The sequence below is a fragment of the Erpetoichthys calabaricus genome, chromosome 7 (assembly GCF_900747795.2).
Source record: "Erpetoichthys calabaricus chromosome 7, fErpCal1.3, whole genome shotgun sequence".
In the NCBI taxonomy this organism is placed as follows: domain Eukaryota; kingdom Metazoa; phylum Chordata; class Cladistia; order Polypteriformes; family Polypteridae; genus Erpetoichthys; species Erpetoichthys calabaricus.
Genome location: NC_041400.2, coordinates 27,639,510 through 27,662,688, shown reverse-complemented (window position 1 = coordinate 27,662,688; position 23,179 = coordinate 27,639,510). Strand labels below are relative to the sequence as shown.

The window sequence follows — 23,179 nt, the reverse complement described above, 5'->3', positions numbered from 1 at the left end:
ACCTTGAGATGGGCTCAGAAAATAAATGAGTGAATGACAGGTACACAGGAGTATTAAAATACAGTCCTGATAGAAAACTTTGTAACATTAGGCATGCTACTGTAATCCATATACAGTTCTTGCTGAGAAAGCTGGACTTGGGCTGGCTAAAACAATGTAAACAGAAAGTACTGTCATTACAGCAGGAACTAAACAGAACATAAGTTCTGGCACAATTTGGCTCAACAGTGGAAAATAAATTAACAAACAAGATCATTATCTAATCTAATCTAATTTTAATCATTTTAATTGCGGCAGAAAAAAAAATCAAAAGAGATATTTTAATAGGCTCAAAAGCAAACAAACTAGATAAAGTGGCCCTACAATGCTGCCTATACTTTTCAATGACAAAATACAGTGCATCCGGAAAGTATTCACAGCGCATCACTTTTTCCACATTTTGTTATGTTACAGCCTTATTCCAAAATGGATTAAATTCATTTTTTTCCTCAGAATTCTACACACAATACCCCATAATGACAATGTGAAAAAAGTTTTACTTGAGGTTTTTGCAAATTTATTAAAAATAAAAAAATTGAGAAAGCACATGTACATAAGTATTCACAGCCTTTGCCATGAAGCTCAAAATTGATCTCAGGTACATCCTGTTTCCCCTGATCATCCTTCAGATGTTTCTGCAGCTTAATTGGAGTCCACCTGTGGTAAATTCAGTTGATTGGACATGATTTGGAAAGGCACACACCTGTCTATATAAGGTCCCACAGTTGACAGTTCATGTCAGAGCACAAACCAAGCATGAAGTCAAAGGAATTGTCTGTAGACCTCCAAGACAGGATTGTCTCGAGGCACAAATTTGGGGAAGGTTACAGAAAAATTTCTGCTGCTTTGAAGGTCCCAATGAGCACAGTGGCCTCCATCATCCGTAAGTGGAAGAAGTTTCGAAACCACCAGGACTCTTCCTAGAGCTGGCCGGCCATCTAAACTGAGCGATTGGGGGAGAAGGGCCTTAGTCAGGGAGGTGACCAAGAACTCGATGTTCACTCTGTCAGAGCTCCAGAGGTCCTCTGTGGAGATAGGAGAAACTTCCAGAAGGACACCATCTCTGCAGCAATCCACCAATCATGCCTGTATGGTAGAGTGGCCAGACGGAAGCCACTCCTTAGTAAAAGGCACATGGCAGCCCGCCTGGAGTTTTCCAAAAGGCACCTGAAGGACTCTCAGACCATGAGAAAGAAAATTCTCTGGTCTGATGAGACAAAGATTGAACTCTTTGGTGTGAATGCCAGGCATCACGTTTGGAGGAAACCAGGCACCGCTCATCACCAGGCCAATACCATTCCTACAGTGAAGCATGGTGGTGGCAGCATCATGCTGTGGGGATGTTTTTCAGCAGCAGGAACTGGGAGACTAGTCAGGATAAAGGGAAAGATGACTGCAGCAATGTACAGAGACATCCTAGATGAAAACCTGCTCCAGAGCGCTCTTGACCTCAGACTGGGTTGACGGTTCATCTTTCAGCAGGACAACGACCCTAAGCACACAGCCAAGATATCAAAGGAGTGGCTTCAGGACAACTCTGTGAATGTCCTTGAGTGGCCCAGCCACAGCCCAGACTTGAATCCGATTGAACATCTCTGGAGAGATCTTAAAATGGCTGTACACCGACGTTTCCCATCCAACCTGATGGAGCTTGAGAGGTGCTGCAAAGAGGAATGGGCGAAACTGGCCAAGGATAGGTGTGCCAAGCTTGTGGCATCATATTCAAAAAGACTTGAGGCTGTAATTGCTGCCAAAGATGCATCGACAAAGTATTGAGCAAAGGCTGTGAATACTTATGTACATGTGATTTTTCAGTTTTTTTATTTTTAATAAATTTGTAAAAACCCCAAGTAAACTTTTTTCACGTTGTCATTATGGGGTGTTGTGTGTAGAATTCTGAGGAAAAAAATAAATTTAATCCATTTTGGAATAAGGCTGTAACATAACAAAATGTGGAAAAAGTGATGCGCTGTGAATACTTTCCGGATGCACTGCATGCACAGTATAAAACAAAGATACTGTAAAATCTGCATTGGAACAGCAATTAAAGCTTTCTTAGTCAAACCAGTTTTTTAGCACATTGACTAAAAATAGGTTACATACTTGGAGGATGTAAACATGTTAGAATTTCACTAACTGTGCTACCTGTCAAAGATGGGTTAAAATATAAGTAATCAACGTAGACCTCAGCATTAACATTTGCACTGCACCATCTTCTGGAATGTATTTTGTAATGCAAGTATTAATAAAATGCAGTGTTTGTGATGCATTGTTGGAATGATAAATGCAATACATATCTCTCTGTTATATGACATTAGGTATGGGATTCATTAAAGCAGTGCTACTATTTTTGATGTGCCATCCGTTGGAATGACAGAGACATAGCAACTAAATGGACACACATAAAAAAGCACTTATCCTTTAGGGCATTAAATGAGTTATGGATACCATCAGTCTTGTTATGGTTTATTAGACCCAAAAAAGCTGAATTTGATGGTGATCATACTTAAGTGATCCCGCATTTTCTTTTTAAATTAGGAAGCAGCACACCATATATGATATGAAATCAATAAACAGTTTCAAATCTGTAACAAAGTTTTTAATTAAAGAACATATCAAATTCCAATAAACTCATAAGGGGAAACTGCAATGGATTACAATATTAAACAGTAAATGGGGATGCTCATCTAACTGTAATAGCTACTTACCTGCAGATACAGCAATCCCAAGATAAGTGATAGTCGTTATTAAAATGGCTAAGAGAGTTCCTTTTGGTATGGCTGACTGTGGATCCTGAGAGAGAAAGAAAATCTGCCGTAAGCTCATGTATAGAAAATATGCAAACTTATACTGCTAATACTTTAAACCAGTACATAACATATAATGTTTCTGATTGGCTAAGCTTATAAAGTGTTAACAATACTTTTTAAAAATAAATATTTTAATAAAATGACTATAGCAATATTTAAAATGACAGTCCCTATGCAAAAAGCATTTCAATGCCAATATTTCCTTGTACTTGAACACTGTAAGAATGAAATTAATTTGGTAATACTTTCCAGGATCAGAGCAACAGCTATGCCAAAAGCCTCCAGACATAAATATGCCTACATCAGAGAATACCTCAAGTAACCCAGAACTCTGCTAACTGGTTTGTAGCATGCCTGTATCTTTCTAAGGAAAACAAGTATTTAGAAAATATGCACCAATGTGGAAATACTGAGATACAAAAAGAAAAAAAAAAACAACAAAAAACAAAAACTACTGCATCTCATGCAAGACCCAAAATAAAAAGGTGACCACACTAACATTTGGCAAGCTCTGTCATTGTGAAAATGACTAGTGTTGGACCATATCAGGGTGTGTATGGGGTGACAAAATTTGTTACTGCGGACATTTAGCAATAAGCATCTGTTCTTTGCCAAAATTATTATTCTAGAATAGTTTCATAGGAGGTTAGAGCCAATGCTGGCATCATCAGGAACAATGCAAAATCCAAACCTTGACAGAGTGTAATTCTCCTTCAATGACATCTAATTAAACTAAAGGCTTTTTGGATGAAAACTGAAAAAGTTTGAGAAAACTACACATACAGAAAAAGAATGTTAACACTAACATGGCTAGTGCATGGGCCAAGACTTTAACTCAAGTCTCCAGCACTCTGAAGCAGCATATGAGGACTGTAAATAAACAAATGCACATTACTGATATACATTTCTTTAAACTACAACAAGAATACAAGTAAATAAATCATCACAAAGGAAAAAGACTACACTTCAGCAAACCCCCACCCCCCAGAAACTTATATTATATATATACTATATATATAAAAAACTTACTTACCGCAAGATCACCTGAGATATTTGCGCCAGCAAGAATGCCTGTAGCAGCCGGGAAGAAAATTGCAAAGACGGAGAAGAAAGTTTCATCTCTGAAATCCGGTCCTAAGTTCTCAAAAAATATTTGAGCTGTAAAAACCAAAAAAGAAACAGCATGTTAAAAAAGAAAAAAAATACAGCTTATCAATAAAAACTTCACCTCAATATTAACCATTGGATATTATATTGATTGGTATTCTAATTGATGACCATTAAAGAAAAAAAACATATTCTGTGTCAATGGCACTTTACTAGCATTTATAATGTTTTACCTTTATAACCAAAGAATCCTTTGGGTTCCTTTGACTCCATAGGAATAAAGGTCCCAATAACAAAGTTAAAGATGGCAACCACCAAAATCACCAAAAGGACAAGCTGAGCCTTTAAAAGAAGAAAAGCAACATGAACATTCATTAGATCAGCCACCTGATGCTTTTCTGATTACCAGAGTAAAGATCTCTGCACTTTCACAGGCTACATGTCCTAAAGTGAAATGAACATTTAGTTTTGCTGTGGTAACTTTCAAAAGCATTTAGACCCTTCAAATGTTGCTGGATAAAAAAATTATACAAAAGATGCTCTTCTGGTGTCTCATTTATTAAATTTTATGTGGATTAGAGAGTGAAAATATACACCAAAAACAGAAAAATGCATATGCTAAATAAAATCAGATTTATAAAACCTGGCATACACACATTTCTACATAATTTACCCTTTATTAATCAATTATCTTGTAAATGTGCATATGTGAATGCTCCTCAATCCCCGGCCAGTTGCCACCCCGAAATAACCATATATAGATTATTCTAATCATTCTCATACATGTGTTATCAGGATGTTGTAGACCTTCATTGGCTGGTAGAACCTCACTTGATGCATCCAGGCACCACTACCTGCAGTTGAGGTGTCCTATGGTGTGCTCCGCACAGCACTGAAGTTCCTCTCCTCTGTGCTTTGGGGTCAGTGAACAGTAGCAGCATCTGAGCAGGTAGTCACTATCACCTGGCACATATATTGACATGTCTGCTCTTACAATGAATAGTATAGACCATGCAAAACACTGAGTGTTCAGACAGTTACTTTACTAACAAACCAGCTATCACACACAGCACCATCAGCAAGCACCCTGCTAACGCTGCTTTTCCTCACAATAAATGAATCATGGATTGACCCAGGCCACTGGGCAACATCATTTGTTAGTTTCATCTTGGCATCACAGATGACTTGTATGTTAATGGAATGTCACTGCTTACGGTTAACAAAGGCAACATCACTCTTGCTAGAGGAGCTGTGAATTGATGGTGACTTATCAATTCAATAACATTTTCAATTTATACCTGACAATTTGCAATTTGGTTTGATTCAAAATAATAATACTTTAATAATACTTAATAAAACTTTATACTTGGCACAATGCAGTCAGGTATGGGAGACTGCATCAGCAAGAATGGGATATGAAAGAAGGAAATTGTGGGAAATTAGTCCAAAACTGAAATCAAATTATTCAGTCATATTTCGATGTTCTCACAGTTTTATCATGCACTATTCTAAGGTTCTATTTGTACAATTGTTTTCTATTTCTATTTATTATTGTAAGAGACAGAGAGAGACACTGTGCATGCAAACGTCTCATTTGGGAGTGTAGGGGGTGAGAAAAACAGCACCCACCTGTTAAGATGTTCTTTTCACAAAAATCCCCCAGTTCTGACACATTATTTTTGGCAGTATCAAATATGGTGTAGTTCCAAAGGAGTTGGGAATGAGAGGGTGGGGTTTCCTCAAACCCCAAGTAAGCTGAAGAAGATTTCAAAATGGTGCAAGTGCTGGACAATGAAGATGAGAACAAGGGGAAGTAAATTCCACAGCAGGGGCATTGTAAGATGGAGCAGTGGAACTGACGCAAAGCCAGACACAGAGAAACAGGATCAGCCACTGTGTTTTTTAGAGCTACTTTATCTGAGTTTTTTGTGTATGTATGTTTGTGTGTATCCATACATTTCACCCAAGAGCTGCTCACATATTGCACAGCTTGAACCTGCAGCTCTAGTTATTAACTACACTGATATAAGGACTACTTTAAAGCAACAACTGAAGAACATTTTGAGTTATGCTAATTATAAAATATAACAATAATTAGTTCAGGCACGAATCAGCCAATTCCCAACAGCAAATTATCATTAAAATAAATTAACATACATTAAAGGAATACTCCCCACAAAACAACAGAATTGCTTGTCACAGTAGCAAAACCATAAATATGATTTTGATTTCCTGCAAAGAACTATGCTCTTCCGTTCCATCTCAGGGTAATATATAGATTAAAAATTATCATGAATCAAATTGTTTTGTCTTGATGCTGCTTGCCAAAAAGATGTAACTGTTAGTCACTTGCACATCACTTTTCTTTTGGTGGGAAAATCATTCAACATACTTAATGAACTACAAAATGTGTCAGTTAGTTTAAGTTCCTGAAAATCAATTTTCAAAACATGTAATTTATGTGGAAGGATCAAATAAAAATTCACTATACTGTAGGCTCTCTTATTGAAATTAGAGTCCTGTCAATCGTCTCAATGATGTTAGGAAAACTGGACACTGCTACAAATTGCCTTTTTATGTTGACCTTTATACCCACACCACAGGGAGACTGAATGTAGTGCCACTTCAGTCGTGTATTATTTCCAGCACAGCAGGTAGTTGTTAAAACTGATAAGAGTCTAATTATGGGCAGTCTGTCTTTCTAATGCCGGGCCCAATTCGGCACATATTTTCAAAAGAATGGCTCATAACACAGTCTTCATCGTAGCAAAAAAAAAAAAATCTAGCTAGACTCTAAAAGCTTGCTTCCTTCGGTTTTCAAGCAGTGCCAAAGCAAGCCATGCTGTGTCAAATCGTTAGGCTATGAATAGGCAATAAGGCAATAAGGCATGAGATTTATAGTTTCTGTACATAGGGAATGAATCACAACAGTGCTTTAAATGCACTTTAGTTTCTAATCCTGAAAAGTGGCATAAGGTAAGCAGCATTGGCCCCCTTAAAAGGAAACTAAAATAGAGCCTATGCATCATATTCTTCATGTTTGAGATTTAATGTTTGTCATGCCAATGTAGATTATAATAATGTCTGCAAACTTAGATATTTAAGAAGAATAATTTTAAAGACTAATAGTCATTTTTTCAGCTAATATTGTAAACAAAGTAGAAAGCAGAAATATGGTGCATTATTTGGTTGAGCCAACTTTATCAGTAATGATGAATTGTTTTAAGATTCCTTTTGACAATTTTTTTATAGCTTATGTCAATTATCTAAAACAGCAACTTTGAATAACCGTTTTCAATTCATGCCCTAGATTTTGGATGGGTGAACCTTCTCACAAGCTGCTGTGTTTTAGAAGACTACAACCAACTCATTTACAATACTTTATAGTACTGTGCTCCATTCATGTTTCTTTCACCACTAACAAGATGCTAAGTCTCTACAAATGGGAGGCATCCCCCAAGGCATGATGCAATGGCCAAGTATTGTGTTATAAAAAGCAGTGTCACTTTGTGTCAGACTGTGTTTTGAATTTCATTCAAGGAGCTTAATTTTGGCCTCTCCTGAGAACATAAACCTTCCCAAGAAATTAGCTTTTCAGACCCATTCTTACGATAAAATATCAAGAGGATATTCAGGCAATTTTTTTTAAACAATGGTTTCCTTATTGCTTCCTATGTACATTACATACAGTCTAGTTTAATGTAACAGTCCTCTTACAGTGTCCTTCAGACATGACAGTGTAACAAATAGTAAAATACCAAATTAAGTGCACATTGCAGTCTTTATCTTAAGGCTTTTGCATATATTTTGGTCATACCATGTTGAACTTACAAAACTTTTTCAACATGCTCCCCATCTTTTCAGGGCAACATAATGTTTCGAACATTTTGGGGGCAGCGGTGGGTTGGGGTACATTAAAGTAGTCATATTCAGTACTTTGTTGCATATCCCTTGCATGCAATAACTACTTGAACAAGTCTTTGATTCACAGACATCACCAAATTTTGTGTATCTTCTCTGGTAATCTACCAAGCCTCTAAGGCAGCCATCTTCAGCTCCTGCTTGTTTTGAGGGCTTGTCCCCTTACGTTTTTCTTTCACCATATGGAAGGCATGCTCAATTGGATTTAAATTGGGTGACTGGTGTGGTCAGTCATTAATTTTAAATTTTTTTGGTTTGAAAAACTGTTTTGCCTTTGGGATCACTATCTTAAAGTAGGACTGAAGCGCAGTCCATTGAGGTTAGAGGCATTTACCGGAACTTCAGCACTTAAGATGTTTCTATACACCTCAGAATTTATTGTGCAACTGCGGTCAGCAGTTACATCATCAATGAAGATAAGTGTGCCAGTACCTATGGCAGTCCTAACACGCCCACCACCATGTTTAACAGACAAGGTGGTATGCATTGGATTTTGGAGAGTTCTTTTTTGTCTCTACACTTTGCTCTTACCAACACTCCGTTACACGTTCATCTCTGTCTTGTCTGTCCACAAGACCGTGTTCAAGAATTTTGCATGTTCTTTTAAGTACTTTTTTGCAAACTGTAATCCGACCATCATGTTTGTGGTTAACTAGTGGATTGCATCTTGCAGTGTGGCCTTTGTATTTCTGTGCATGAAATCTTCTGTGGATAGTAGGCTCTGCCACAGACACATCTGCCTAGTCAAGACAATTTCTGATATGCCAGACAGGTGTTTGGGGCTTTTTCTTTACAATAGTGATTCTTCTATCATCAGCAGTGGAAGTCTTCCTTGGCATACCAGTTCCTTTTGCATATACTGAGCTCACCAGTATGTTCTTTCTTTTTAATGATATTCCAGACAGATATTCCTAAAACCTTAAGTAATCTTAAGGTTTTCTCAAAGACTCTAATGGTTTTTTCCTTGTTTTTCAGCCTCATAATGACTTCTTTGACTTTCACTGGCACAGCTCTTGTCCTCATATTGAACAATGGCAACTAAAGACTCCAAAGGGTTGAAGCAAGCCTGCACTAATGAAGCAATGAAACACAGTAGAGAAACCACAAACACCTGTGATGCCACCTGTCCCAAACAACCTTACAGTGCCCAGAAAAATTTGCAAATACCCTTAAATTAAAGTCTGCAACGTGTACTTTAGTTACTTCTGAATTGTTTGATGATTTATAATTTTAAACTATGGTAGAGTGGTAAATCAAAGAAAAATGTGTTTTTATCCCTAACATTATGGAGGGCACTGTATAGTATTACTCTACTCTTAGCCATTGAACTGATTACATTTTTCAAGACTATACTTGATACCTCAATGGCTTTGCTCACAAGCCAAACAGAGAGACATGGTTTGAAATATTATTCCAAAAAATATATGCATTTCTATCACTTTACTTCACATTACTTATAATTTTCAGTAGTCTTCATTTATGTACCTTTCATTCAAGGTCAATATGTAAAAACTGAAATAATTGTTAGAGAATTTTCACATATGAGAAAATATAGAATAACTAGAGCACATGTTCCTGTAATCTGATGTTCACTGCATATTTCAGTTTTTTGGTGTAAAATATTTGCTGACAAATACTTTTGTCTGTGTTATTTCCCCCTTGAGTAGACAGGTTTGCAATAAAACAACAGACCAGGGCAAAATGTCCATGTGTCATTTGTAATTTAACAGCATTCTAAAAATCAAGACTTTCAAGGAATGCTTTTGAAAGGCACTGTGTACAGTATAAGGAAAAAGTAAGCAAGCTGAAAGGAAACAGAATATATCAAAGTTGTTAAGCAGATAAGCTGCAGGAGAAAAAAGAAAACTTTTTTTGGCTTGTTATTTGGTGCTTCCTTAGCCTTTGGCTCAGTTTTTACAGATTTTTCTAAAAGATACCTTAGAATTTTCATACAATATAAGAAAAACTGACACTGAACTATGTGAAGCACTTGATGAAGGAAGCGGTTTTTATGCAGTGTAAGCAACGGGCATACCTTGGCTTCCCATTCCATCCCTGCAACAGAGATTCCAAGTAGTACAATGATAGTGAGAGTGCCTATGATCCTGATGTCATTCATTTCATCCACCATAAGTAAATTGCTATCCTAGGGAAAAAAAATCAAATTACTAATAAATATTTAATTTTTCATTTAAAAGTATTAAATACATTCAGTGGCAACTCTGTTAGGAACAACTGCTCATAAATGCAAAAAGCCTGCTTCTCCAGATAGACAATCAAAGCTGCATATATAATACGCAAACATGGTCAAGAGGTTTAGCTGTACTTTTATTAAACATTAGAATGGGAAAGGTGCATGATCTAAGTGCTTTAAACATGATATGGTTGTTGGTGCCATTACTGGAAGTTCTGGGATCTCAGAAACAGCTATCTTGATATTTTCATGCAAAGTCTCTACAGGTTAAAAAGAATTGTGGTCCTATAGGCAAAAACACTTTGGTAATGACAGCATGGCCAGACTTGTTCTGCACCCAAAAATATCTGCCGATCCTGCATAGCTCTATCAAGTCAATACAGAGCAAAATCTCTAGTGAATGTGAACTTTGTAGAGTCTATGAAATATTCAACCAGGTCTGGGATCAAAAGGGTGTGGTGTTATTAAGTGGATGTAATCAATTGGTCACTGAAGGTTTGCAATGCATACTGTGCACTATGGCCATATACTCAAGTCTGCCTCTGTATCATTAATAATGGGACTATTAGGATCTTGATTAAAAGTCACTTTCATAAGATCTCCTTAGTCCTACATACTTCTCCAATCTCGGCACAATTAAAGAATTTTATAAATAAATTGTTGAGAATTTAGCTTAATAAAGCAATGCAGTCTAACAACAGGTCCCCCATAAGGAAGCAAACAGATTTTTTTACTTTATTTAGTTAAGTTAAGGTTCAGGGAAACAGTACAAGAAACAAGAATAGTGCAAAATGATGAAGAACCAGTCAAGGGCTCAGCAGCACCCACGTGAAAGGAAAAACAATTCTACTTTGAAAAATCAGTTAACAAGGTATTTAAGAGCAATGTCTTACAGGATTATAAATATGTTTATAAAAAGATAATACGCAAACATTTGAAATTTATGTTTGGTGAACAATGCAAAAATCTAAACTGTATAGAAAAGTATTCAATATGATTTCTGAGATAACAAAAAAAATGTAAGTACATTTTAACTGAAACCAGGCCTACACATACATATCTATAAATAAAGTGCAGTTAAAATATAACATATTTTTCATATATTGGTCAATCCAATGATGACGTCTACCTTTACATATGAACAGAACTCCAGGGTACTTGAATTCCACTTACTGCAGTTACTTGCCCCTTAACCATTTCTAGGAGAGGACCAAGACTCCAGCTTTAGAGGTGCAAATTCTCATCACCAAATTTATCTCAGCTTTGAACCATTTCAGTACACACTGGAAATCACAATCTCACAAGACCATGAGAACATCATCTGCAAACATCAGAGGTACAACCCTTAGGTTTCCAAACTGGATACCCTTGGCATTTTGGCTGAACCCTGACAAACAGTCTATGGAAATATAACTACAGAAGATAACAAAAGATGTAAACCTTGGCAAAGTCCAGCACCTGGACTGAACAGTCCTGACTTAATACCAAGTATGAAAACAAAACTCTCACTTCATAATTTCTGGAACTGAATGTCATGCAATAAAAGGCCCAGAACCTCAAACATTTGTAGCACCATTCTCAAGACACCATGGGGTACAAGTATTTTCTAAGTCTGCAAAGCACATTTAGGCAAAATGTGATGACTAAAAAAATAAATCATAACAGTTCATTATGTACTTAGAAATATTTTCTGGTTTCCTTTGCCATGTCAGATGTACTCACTTTTAAAATCTCATACCTGGATTATCTTCTGAACAAATGTAATACGTTTTTTTATAAAGAAGTCTTTTTTATTTTTTTGCAAAATGATTTTACCCATAGTATATTTATAATGGGAGCACAGGCAGAATTACAGTCTAAAATCTTAGCTCCTATAACAAACTGCATTACACTATGAATTCCTACGGTGTCCAGAAAAGACTGTGCCTAAGTGCTTTGTGCATGGGAATTCTGCCATCTGACATGAAAAATTTAACTGATACAGAATCATAACTATAATGGGTGTTCATTGTACATGTTCACTACAACCTAAAGAGGCAAACGTCAAAAATAGAAAGCTGCTTCTGTCTACAATTCCATAACCTTTGTCACCAGCTAATTCACTTAATAATAACAATTAAATTAACTACACCTAATAATAAAAAATAGAAATTCTTCATAAATGGCTATATATATGGTAATAAATAATGGGGAACAAAAATAAATAAATATGATGTAAAAAAGAGGTAAACAAAGCAGTTAGTGAATTAATCATAAAAATATCATTTAGAAAATAACATGTGCTGCTAAAGGTTCTGAGTTACCTTGAGTAATTCCACAACAGTCTCTGCAAAGCCTACTACATACATGGCTACAGCTACTGCATTTGCGAAGGCAAAAATAAGGCCAATGGAACCTCCAAATTCTGGTCCCAGACTCCGTGATATCAGGTAATATGCACCTCCTGTAGAAAAGAAGTCAGAATGAGCAATTAGAGCACATTTGCATTATACAAATGTTATATATACACAAGCACACAGTATATCAATAAAAAGAAAAGTCCCAGCAAAGATTTGAAACAACTGTGTATAATTCTCTATTCCTGTGCAGAGATGAAAAATTTTAATGTAAAAGAGTCTTCTGAACTTCACAAGTCAACTTATTTTTATATACAGAGAAGAGTAAAAAATAAAGAACAATGAAATTAAATTTTTACATTTTTATTATTTATTTTTGAGAATACATAATACAGTATATGCATATCACAGTATACAGTATGTCACCTTTTGGATACATCCCACCCACCTCTACACTAATCATACATACATACATACATATGTATAAACACACACACATATACACAATATATACATATATGCATACAGTATATATACAGAGTATATTTGTACAGTGATTTAGGCTGAATTTATTTTACACATATAAAAGAAATTAAGCATAATTTTAAGCTGTAGGCCAATTCAGTTGAATTGTCCGTCACTGTACCTTATAATACAATGAAACATAAATGGTTTTTGTCCTACGGATGCAAAAAAATGTATTAACTATTGTAAATTAACACATAAACACCAGATAGATAGATAGATAGATAGATAGATAGATAGATAGATAGATAGATAGATTAAAATATATTTTATATATAAAAATCAGACAATACAGGTGAGCTAAATACAGTCATTAATAATGAAACAACACACTTAGTTTAGGAAGTCTTGATCACAAGTCAAACAAGATTCCAACAAACTGTGTTCATTTAAAACCTCTATCATCTCAGTTAGAACAACTCAAAAGAGAGGAGGAGTATTGTCTTGACTGGCTCTTTCCAGTAACACTATCTATTGCAATCTCTTAAAATCTAAATGTCATTTTCCCTTTACAGCTTGTTTCTGGACACCCTGACACCACTCAGTCAAGAACTCAACAATACAAAAGAAAGATCTGTGCTCCACTTTCACGTCTAGAACAGAAAGGCTCATTCTTTCAATAAATAATGATATCTTGGTTTCTTGCACATTTACATCGGTTTATTTTAAATAAACAACCATTAAAGTTCAAGGTTGATGCTCTTTTGCTCCAATATTTGACAGTGGTAGAAAGTAACTAAGTACTTTGTAACTATTTTGTTACTGTACTTAAGTACATTTTTCACATATCTATACATTACTTAAGCAGATATGGCTGTGGATACTTTTGACTTTTGCTCCACTACATTTTACAGTGTAACCACTAGGGTGCACCAGCTGCCCCAAACACCCGAACACACCAGTCACAGGCACAAGTGTTGCACAGCACATGTTTATTTCAGTAGGGAAGTGCTTTTCCCTCTCTCCCCACAGCAAAACAGTACAAGCACCAGCACAATTCAAAACAGTCCTATCTTCTCTTCTTTCTCTTTTTCTCCATCCGCCTCCACTCATCCACTGGCAAGCTTTGTCCGTTTTCTCTGACTCTCCAAGTGAAGGGTGGTGCTCCTTTTATGCTGCACTTATGAGAGCTCCAGGTGGCTTGTTAGCCAGATTTGGAATCACTCCCAGGTGTGGTGAAAACCCAATTTAGGGCTCTGCACCTCCCCTAGGCGGCACCAGAGGGACCCAACAGGGCTGTCCCAAACTCCCATTAAGCCTTGCAGGAATCCGTGGAGCCACAGCAACCCTGGGATGCTGCCCTCTAGTGCTCCGGGGGAGGCAGTATCCTGTGCACATCTGCTCCACTGGTCTTTCTAGTACAGTAATCCCTCCTCCATCGCGGGGGTTGCGTTCCAGAGCCACCCGCGAAATAAGAAAATCCGCGAAGTAGAAACCATATGTTTATATGGTTATTTTTATATTGTCATGCTTGGGTCACAGATTTGCGCAGAAACACAGGAGGTTGTAGAGAGACAGGAACGTTATTCAAACACTGCAAACAAACATTTGTCTCTTTTTCAAAAGTTTAAACTGTGCTCCATGACAAGACAGAGATGACAGTTCAGTCTCACAATTAAAAGAATGCAAACATATCTTCCTCTTCAAAGGAGCAAACGAATCAATAGGGCTGTTTGCTTTTAAGTATGCGAAGCACCGCGGCACAAAACTGTTGAAGGCGGCAGCTCACACCCCCTCCGTCAGGAGCAGAGAGAGAGAGAGAGTTAGAGAGATAGAGAGAGAGACAGATAAAAAAATCAATACGTGCCCTTTGAGCTTTTAAGTATGCGAAGCACCGTGCAGCATACTTAAAAGCTGCACACAGAAGGTAGCAACGTGAAGATAATCTTTCAGCATTTTTAGATGAGTGTCCGTATCGTCTAGGTGTGCGAACAGCCCCCCTGCTCACACCCCCTACGTCAGGATCAGACAGAGAGAGAGAGAGAAAGAAAAGTAAGTTGGGTAGCTTCTCAGCCATCTGCCAATAGAGTCCCTTGTATTAAATCAACTGGGCAAACCAACTGAGGAAGCATGTACCAGAAATTAAAAGACCCATTGTCCGCAGAAACCCGCGAAGCAGCGAAAAATCCGCGATATATATTTAAATATGCTTACATATAAAATCCGCGATGGAGTGAAGCCGCGAAAGGCGAAGCGCGATATAGCGAGGGATTACTGTACTGTATATTGGCCTCCCAGCCGGGCAAAGGCCACAGCCATCTGTCACAAAAGAAAGTATCTCAACTTTCTTCTCCACTATATTTCTTTTTTTTCGTTTTGAAAAGTTTTAGTTAAAATTCAAAGTAAAACAGTTCACACAAAAAAGAAAAAATTAAAATAGCAAAAAATTTAAAAAGTTTGTGTTTAAGATAAGTTCTGTTCAAAGCTTAAATCTTGCTACATTTCTAATCTTTACAAAATTACTATATTTCTACATGGAGATGTGTTATATTTTACAATCACTCTATTGGTTCATTTTTATGGAAAGATTTTTTTCAATGAATCATGGACACCGAATTGGAAGCACAAATAAATTGATTCAGTTGAGCTCCAAAAGAACCTTAATAAACACATGCGTGGCGCCATCAGTCGCTTTTGATTAGAGCAGTGTTTCTTAAATGTGTCTGTGAAAGGTCGCCACATAATTGTGAAGTAAAATTAACCAAGTTTGTCCAAAGCTTAATTCTGTATTGAGTGATAACACTTGCTATTTATCATACTATTAGAGCCAGTGCAGTACTTAAACAATGCATTATGAACAGCTTTTGTTTCTGTGGCACTAAAATATAATAAGTATTCCTGTCTTACATCTCCCAAGCACTGAAACAATCAAACTGAAAAGACTGACAGTAAAGACACATATAGGAAAGGGGGAGAGAGAAGGAAATTACAAACAAGCTTGTGAGGTGAAGAGACCACAGCACTAGTTTGTAATACCTAAATGAAAATAGTATATACAGCTCAAGGATGTGTGAGGTGAGCCAACAGTGTGACGGTATAAGTAGAGAAGTTGCAGTGTTTCATACTAAATGAAGTTTCATTTATTATTGACAACTGGTTGGTTCCTCATTATATGCTAGCCTTTACGGCATATATTGAATCTAAATCTGCAATGGAGATGCAAAGAAGACTCTGTATGAAATTTAACATGCCTTGGTGAGGAAGAATTCCTTCTTGTCACACTATTTTAAAATAGTTGGGATAAATATCAATCTGCTAGTAGTGTAAAAGACATGTTTATTAGACCACTGACAACTGCAAAAACAGCAGAAAATATCAAAAGGGTTAAACAAGCAGTAGACATTCAGCAAGATTTATCCTATCACTCATATAAAGTACAAAAAATTTAGGGTTTTATTTTTCAGATAACTGAAGTGTTAAATGGGAACTGGAATATTTTAAACTGTTTGTGAACTTGGTTAAAAAAATGCACTGTTAATGGTGGAATTCATTTGAAAAACTTTTTTTAGTGTTGTTTAAGACAATGTAAATAAAATGCACCGAATAATTAATCTTTTAAGTACTTCATTCCTTAACTGGTGCCATGACTCTAATGACAAAGTTAAACGACCTTTCATACTATGCTTTCAAAAATCCTCATATCCTTGCGCCACACCCCATGAAATTCACTCTCTCAATTTAACTAAACCTTAAACTAAGCATTTCTCCTGGCAGTGATATACCTCAGAAATCTGTTCCTGTTCTCATTGACAATAACGGTTTCAGGTTAAAGCCCCTGAGGTGTCACCCATTGCAAGGCTGCACTCAGGTTCTAATCTGGAATCCTGAGGTGGTTTGTTGTGTGGTGGGTGCAGCAAAGTGTTGTATCAGTGCATGTTCCCAGCCTTAACATTTTTATTTAGAATCCAAAGTTAATCCCAGCAATAAATTCAATTTATTACGATTCTGAACTCGTCCCTTGTCGGTTTAATTGACAAAGTACAGTTCCTTGGTGGAGGCAGCATCAGTTTACCAATCTGTTCTACTTTCATTGACAAATAAATCGACTAAAAATAATATTCAATATACAACTCAAAATTATCTGAAGGAACATGGCTACTTTTACACACTTAGTAGTGCTTGCAATAGAAATTCAAACAAGGAGTTCAGTTATTTCTATATTACAGACCTCCTGGTTTTTATCTGTCCTGCTACAATTCCTCCTGCAAATATTAGCAAGGATTTTTTTTAAAGACGTAAAACTTTTAGACTGTAAAGTCTGCTTCCAATTTTACTGCAGTACAACTAATCAAATTAAGTGATTTTTCACAGTAAAACCATTGTAATTTTAATAATAGAGCAGAATAAATAAATAATTTTCCCTTAATTTTAAAATTAAATAAACAATCACCTCTCCTTTAGATCCATTCGCCCACTGCCATAATTATTACACTATTACTAACAATAACAATTTCAGATGACTTTAAAAATGCAATTGTCAAAAAATTGAAATGGCGTACAGTAGAATTAGATCCAAAACTACTTAATAACTGCAGACCAATTAAAAACATATCTTTTCTCTTCTAACCTCCTTGAACATAGTAGTGCCTCAATTGTCATACCATAAACACCGTAATCAATGTTTAATCAAAAAAGTGTCTCTTTTACCTTTGCCTGGGGTATAATAAAGAGCACACCTTAACTTGCACCATTAATGATATTTTAACAGGCTCAGATTTAGGAAATACAAGTTATTATGCACTCCAGTTTATGTGGCCATTTTGATAAAAGGGACTGCTAAACAGACTTAATACTTGTAAGCATTGTCAGGTATTGTTACTGGTGGTTTACTTCTTACTTCTCAATCTTGTCTTTCAATGTGTTAGGAAAAATAATAATAGTACTCAGTTTATACTCCTTATGCCTCCGTTTAAGCCCTATATTGGACCACAATATTCACTTTCATATGGATGCAGAAGAACTACAGTTGTTATTTTCAAATCAAACCTATTAGCCTTCCTCCTGTAATAGAATGACTTCAATGTTTCAGCAAGTACTAATACTTGATAATACAAATACTTGATGAGCAGGAAGTACTTCCTGTAAGCTCAAAAAAAGCATAATTTGAATTAATGAATGGAAATTCTACAAAATTCTTAAATGATACTGTTTTACTTAAACATCAGGTCTCAATACTAAGATGTTACCTTGGACACAGATCCATCCTCTAGTAAACACCACAGGTGGGGAGAGAATTGATATAGTATTGTTCTTTCTATTTTGCCTTGCATGGCATGGCACACTCTTTTTTGCCCACAGAAGAATGAAATTACACCTTAAAAACTTTCCTACTTTCTGTATGAAGGATGATGGCTCTTGTTCATGCTAGAGTTGATGAAGGAAAACAAATCTTTATGGCACTGCATCTGCATTTAATTTAAGTGAATGGGATTATTCTGTTTTTTCAGAGCATTATAAGTCAAAGGGAACCTGATATGAAGCATTCAATATGCAAATCGGGCTATGTCACATAAAATCAAGCACTCTTGCAACACATCAAATAAGGGCTTATTGCATACGGCCTCACACACATAGGTTTATTTGAAATTAAACTAGGCAACTTGAATTAGATACAATTCATTTTTGAATAAGCAAAAAAATATCCAATACTTCACTTACTTCATCCGTTAAAACCAGTGATCATGTACTATGGGTGTATAGTGCATGCTCCAAAGACTGGAACCCAGGTACATGTTGCAGTTGCATCATTTTCTACTAAAACATTTATGCACAAAATACTGAAGCTGTACACACAAGCTTAAGACTGATGTCAGTACTTTTTGCAACACTGGTTGCAAAATGACTAAATGTTTTCTCAAACCGCTGTCATCAGCATAGCACAGCACTCTCATTTTCACAGATAAAAAATGTAATGAATTTGCTGATGTATTTTGTGACAGAATCTATAATTGACTAAGTGAAGTAATTATTCTGATGATTATGCCCCTTAATCTGTTTAATGGGTATTATTTAAGAAAATAGTCACAAGCATGGTTCAGTGTGTGAAGGAATTTGTCATTTGATTTTGGGACTATGAAATATGCACAAAACAATCTGACTAGCGTGAGACCATTGGATAACCATTGGAGATCTAGAAATGAGCAATTTTAATTTAGTCTGTGGATTCAACGATTTGATTAAACTTTGCTGACAAAAGGATGAATAAGGTTTCTGATTAAAAGCCACCCTGGGTTGCCAGAATGTGTTTAAAGTGAAACTGAATTTTAAGGACGGACAATGCAGCAGCATTCTACAGGGATTCTGAGGGTTCTCGGCAGTCACTGAAGTAGGGAAGTTGGGTCTTTAGGTGTGTGTATTTGCGTGTTCTTTATGGGAATGGTTGATTAAAGGGAGAGAGGATGGTTTTAAATAAAGCCTGAGATGTCAAAAGGGGCCGGTGTTCTGGCTAAAATTAAAAGGCAGTATTTTAGCTATTATTTATAATTGTGGAAGTGATTATTTGATTGTAATAGTTGATTTTACACTAATCAGAGTGATATTTTTGCTAATCATGTGTTACTTCACTTATTAATTAAAGTCGTTATTTTCTTGCAGAAATAATAGTGTCTGTATAGCATACACCAATTTATTAGTTAATAAGAAAGTTATTTTAAAGGGTTTATTTTGCTTGAGTTTTAAACTAGTAAAAAACAACGATGGTGGTCGCTAACAAGTATGTGAGTGAGTACAGTGCCCCTGTTAGGCATTTCAGAACAGTGGGATTGATATCTGCATTCCCAATATAAAAAAAAATATTGCAAATGCTAAAGACGATGTTTAGACTTTGAAAAGAAATTCCAGAGGCAAGACATCTCCACAGCACACACAACTCTTAAAACGATACAGCAATCACTGCATTAGTTTATCATACCAATCTGACAACAATCAGACGCATCAATCAAAATTTACAGAAGAGCCAGTGCAGTGGAAATGCATACTTTACAAACTGCCTTAGTTCTTGAATTTAAAAATATATACTGAACTGAATTGGGGAAAAAACACCAATTTAACATACTTACATTGTTAAAACTACCTTATCTACAAATCAAGATCCAAAAAAAAAAAAAACTCAAATGCTGTTCCTAATAAATGCTAGATAATGTACTTATGCATTTATATGAATTATGTTACACATCCAAACAACTTTACCAAGAGGGACATCACTCCTTCTCTGAGTGGATAATACTTATTTGGTGAAAAGAAAGTCTTGTGAACAGAGAGAAAATTTATTTTCCTTAAGGCATATATTATTTTACTCATGTAATTAACAACTCTGAGACCTAAACGGACTTGGCAAATAAATCTGCAAATGATGAAAATTCCTGAAATGATTAGTTCTGCAAAGGATTAGACTAACAGCACTGTGTTACCAAGAGAACAAAGCTCTTTAGAACACTCTTGACTTAATAAGTCAGTTTTCCTCCTTATGAATGCTTGTTTTTTAATAAGACTAATTTACAGTTATAAATTAACCTGTTATTGAACTGAACACCTCCTAACACTCCTTGGCATTATGTTTTAACAATTGCCGAAGAATTCAGTTCAATATGCATCTACAATCCTCTATAAAACAAAGATTACAGCATTTAGTTAAAAATTTCTCCAACTCCAAAGAAGCTCCATTAATAAGAACCTTTTCAACTACACAAGTTGATTAATTTGTTGCAAACTGAAATTCTTGCAATTAAAATGGTGGAAAATTGTTTAAAAAAATAAAGGCATAGCCAGCTTTGACACGGTGAATCTGAAATCTACAAGCAGATACTGAAGACATAAGCCCAGACTCAGCAGCTGCTGACAAGTTTACCAAAAGTCATGAATCAGTTACGGAAATGTAAAATTTAACTGTACTTTGTTCGAACACTTGAATTAATAATATGAAAGTCTGCACAATTAGCTGTTATCACTGAGGCACAACATGTTGAAAGCTGAGGTATTGGTTGAACCCACACATCTGTACTCATTCTCTTGATGCTCTGAAATACAATGAACTTACTCATTTTTCTTAAGCATCTAAACATTAGCCCTTCTCAAAGTGAAAAAAAAATTGGATGTATTTAGTGCATGGCAATGCAATCAGTAAATTTAACCCTCTTCTTTTACAGTGTCCTGAAAGGGCTTATACTTTTTCATTTCCAGTTGTACCTTGTTAAGCATTTCATTCCAGGTTTACACCAAATTCAATCAAAAATACAACTTTTTTTTATCAATACTCTCTATTAGCGGGTATATGTTTTCAGTATATACTACAGTTGCCTATAGCTATTTATTTTGGAGTAACTACAATGAATCACAATGTTGAATAATAATTTAAGATTGCTACATACGGAAAAAGGCATGATAGTAAAATCTATATAAATTCTGAAAATATTTCATCTAAATTTAAACTAAGGACTTCAAAAGTTTAAAAAAATTTGAAGCAAAACAAAGCTATTTTGTATGAAACATTATTACCATTAAAATTACCATTTTAATTATGCCAAAATTGTTACTTAGGAATTCATTTATTTTCTTCATTGTTTATGTTTTGCTATGGTCGTATGCACAAGATGTTACCTTTCTGTTGTCTCTGCTCTTTACCAGAACGCAAAATTGTGAAATACAGTATGGCAATTGTGTCTTCAGTGGAGTTGCGCAAGTGTGCAGGAAAAATCAAAGTCACAGTGCTTGCAGTGCCCTTCATTTAAGCTGCACTTTATAAAAAACTCAACCAAACTCTTAAATTAAAGGCTAAAAACAGGCTGAGGTATATTTTTGTGTGCCAGTAATACAGAAATTCTTTATACTGATTAAAATTGTTCAGTAAATTCATATTTAGGTTAATTTTTTTATTTGATGAATCAACAGCTAGCTGCCAGTTCATGGCTATGTTGAGTAATGTGCTTAAAAAAAAATACCAAACACAATTTATAGATTTATAGAATTATAGTATTTATAGAACGTAAGCATAATGCTGAAAAGGAAAATACCAAGACTCAAGACTGACCTGTGGCTGTAAGAGAGATCATTATGAGAGTGCATATTTGTTACACATTGTGTTAAACTAATTATGTAAGGGATAGCACACACTTGTAAACATTTAGGACTGAGAAGCAAAATGTGCCTGAAAAATTGCAGTTGGTTGTCAAGAGGACTACCTCTGTGCAACTGCTTAGCACACTGGTGGGATATGTGTCACCATGATTAAACATAGGCTTTCAAGTGTTTTTTAGTAACTTATGGCATTGCGCTATATGCCACATCAAACTACAACATACTGTAAGTACATACAGTAAAATACAGAATATTAAATCATATGGCATCAGGATACAGATGTCTGAATATTTTATAAAATGCTTTAAGTTTTGTTATCAATTCCAATATTAAACAACTGTTAAGATTTTCAGAATAGGTTAGCTTACAGATCTAGTACTTTTATTGTAAAGTGGACAAAACACAATGTATAATTTAGAAAGTTATTGCTGTATTAAGTGTGCTACCATTCTGATACTAGTTGAAATCAAAGAAATCAACATAAACCTCAGCATTAAAATTTGTGTGCAATGTGCCCATCCAGTTGCTAGGTCTCTGTTGATATCATTTGGTACAGGATTTGTAAAAGCAGTGGTACAGTTTGTGATGCATCATCCATTGGACAGCAGAGACATAACAACTGGACAGACACACAGACATAACACATAGAAACTTGTCCGTTTACTAAGTTAGACTAGCTCGGCTACCCATCAACGATCAGTTTATATGTAAATATCAACGTAAACCTCAGCATTAACATTTGCAGCACACCATCTGCTGAAATGTATTTTATAATGAATGTAATAATAACATGCATTGCGTTTATTATTCCAATAGATGGGACAACACTTACATTAGAACTGCTTTTATAAATCTCATAGAAAATGGCAAACAGAAACAGAAACCTAGCAAATAGACGAACATACAAGTACACGGACACACAGACACTTGTCCTTTTATTAAGGTGGACTGAAGCATGACAGTAGAGGTTAGGTTAATTCATAAGAGCAGAATCCATGCATGAAAGAATTAGGAAGAAGAAATAATATAACAAAGGTTTAATTAAGAGTTGTTTATAGCTAAATTTTAAAAAAATCCTTCCCATAGATCAGTTGGTCAATTTAGTATACTATATATCTATCTATCTATCTATCTATCTATACAAGTGAAGTTATCTGATCTATGCAAAACATTAG

At 35.6% G+C, this 23,179-nt stretch overlaps 1 protein-coding gene across 4 annotated transcripts in view; it reads right to left on the bottom strand.

Annotated features, from left to right (window-relative positions):
* Positions 1–23,179, bottom strand: part of slc12a2 (solute carrier family 12 member 2) — a 198,868-nt gene that overhangs the window by 83,229 nt on the left and 92,460 nt on the right. For all 4 annotated transcript variants that reach the window (XM_028804887.2, XM_028804888.2, XM_028804891.2 and 1 more), the window contains exons 5-9: positions 12,375–12,514; positions 9,913–10,023; positions 4,190–4,298; positions 3,883–4,007; positions 2,748–2,832 (exon numbers count right to left, since the gene is read on the bottom strand). In XM_028804887.2, the coding sequence (XP_028660720.1) occupies positions 2,748–2,832; positions 3,883–4,007; positions 4,190–4,298; positions 9,913–10,023; positions 12,375–12,514 (570 nt within the window). The remainder of the gene's footprint in view (positions 1–2,747; positions 2,833–3,882; positions 4,008–4,189; positions 4,299–9,912; positions 10,024–12,374; positions 12,515–23,179) is intronic.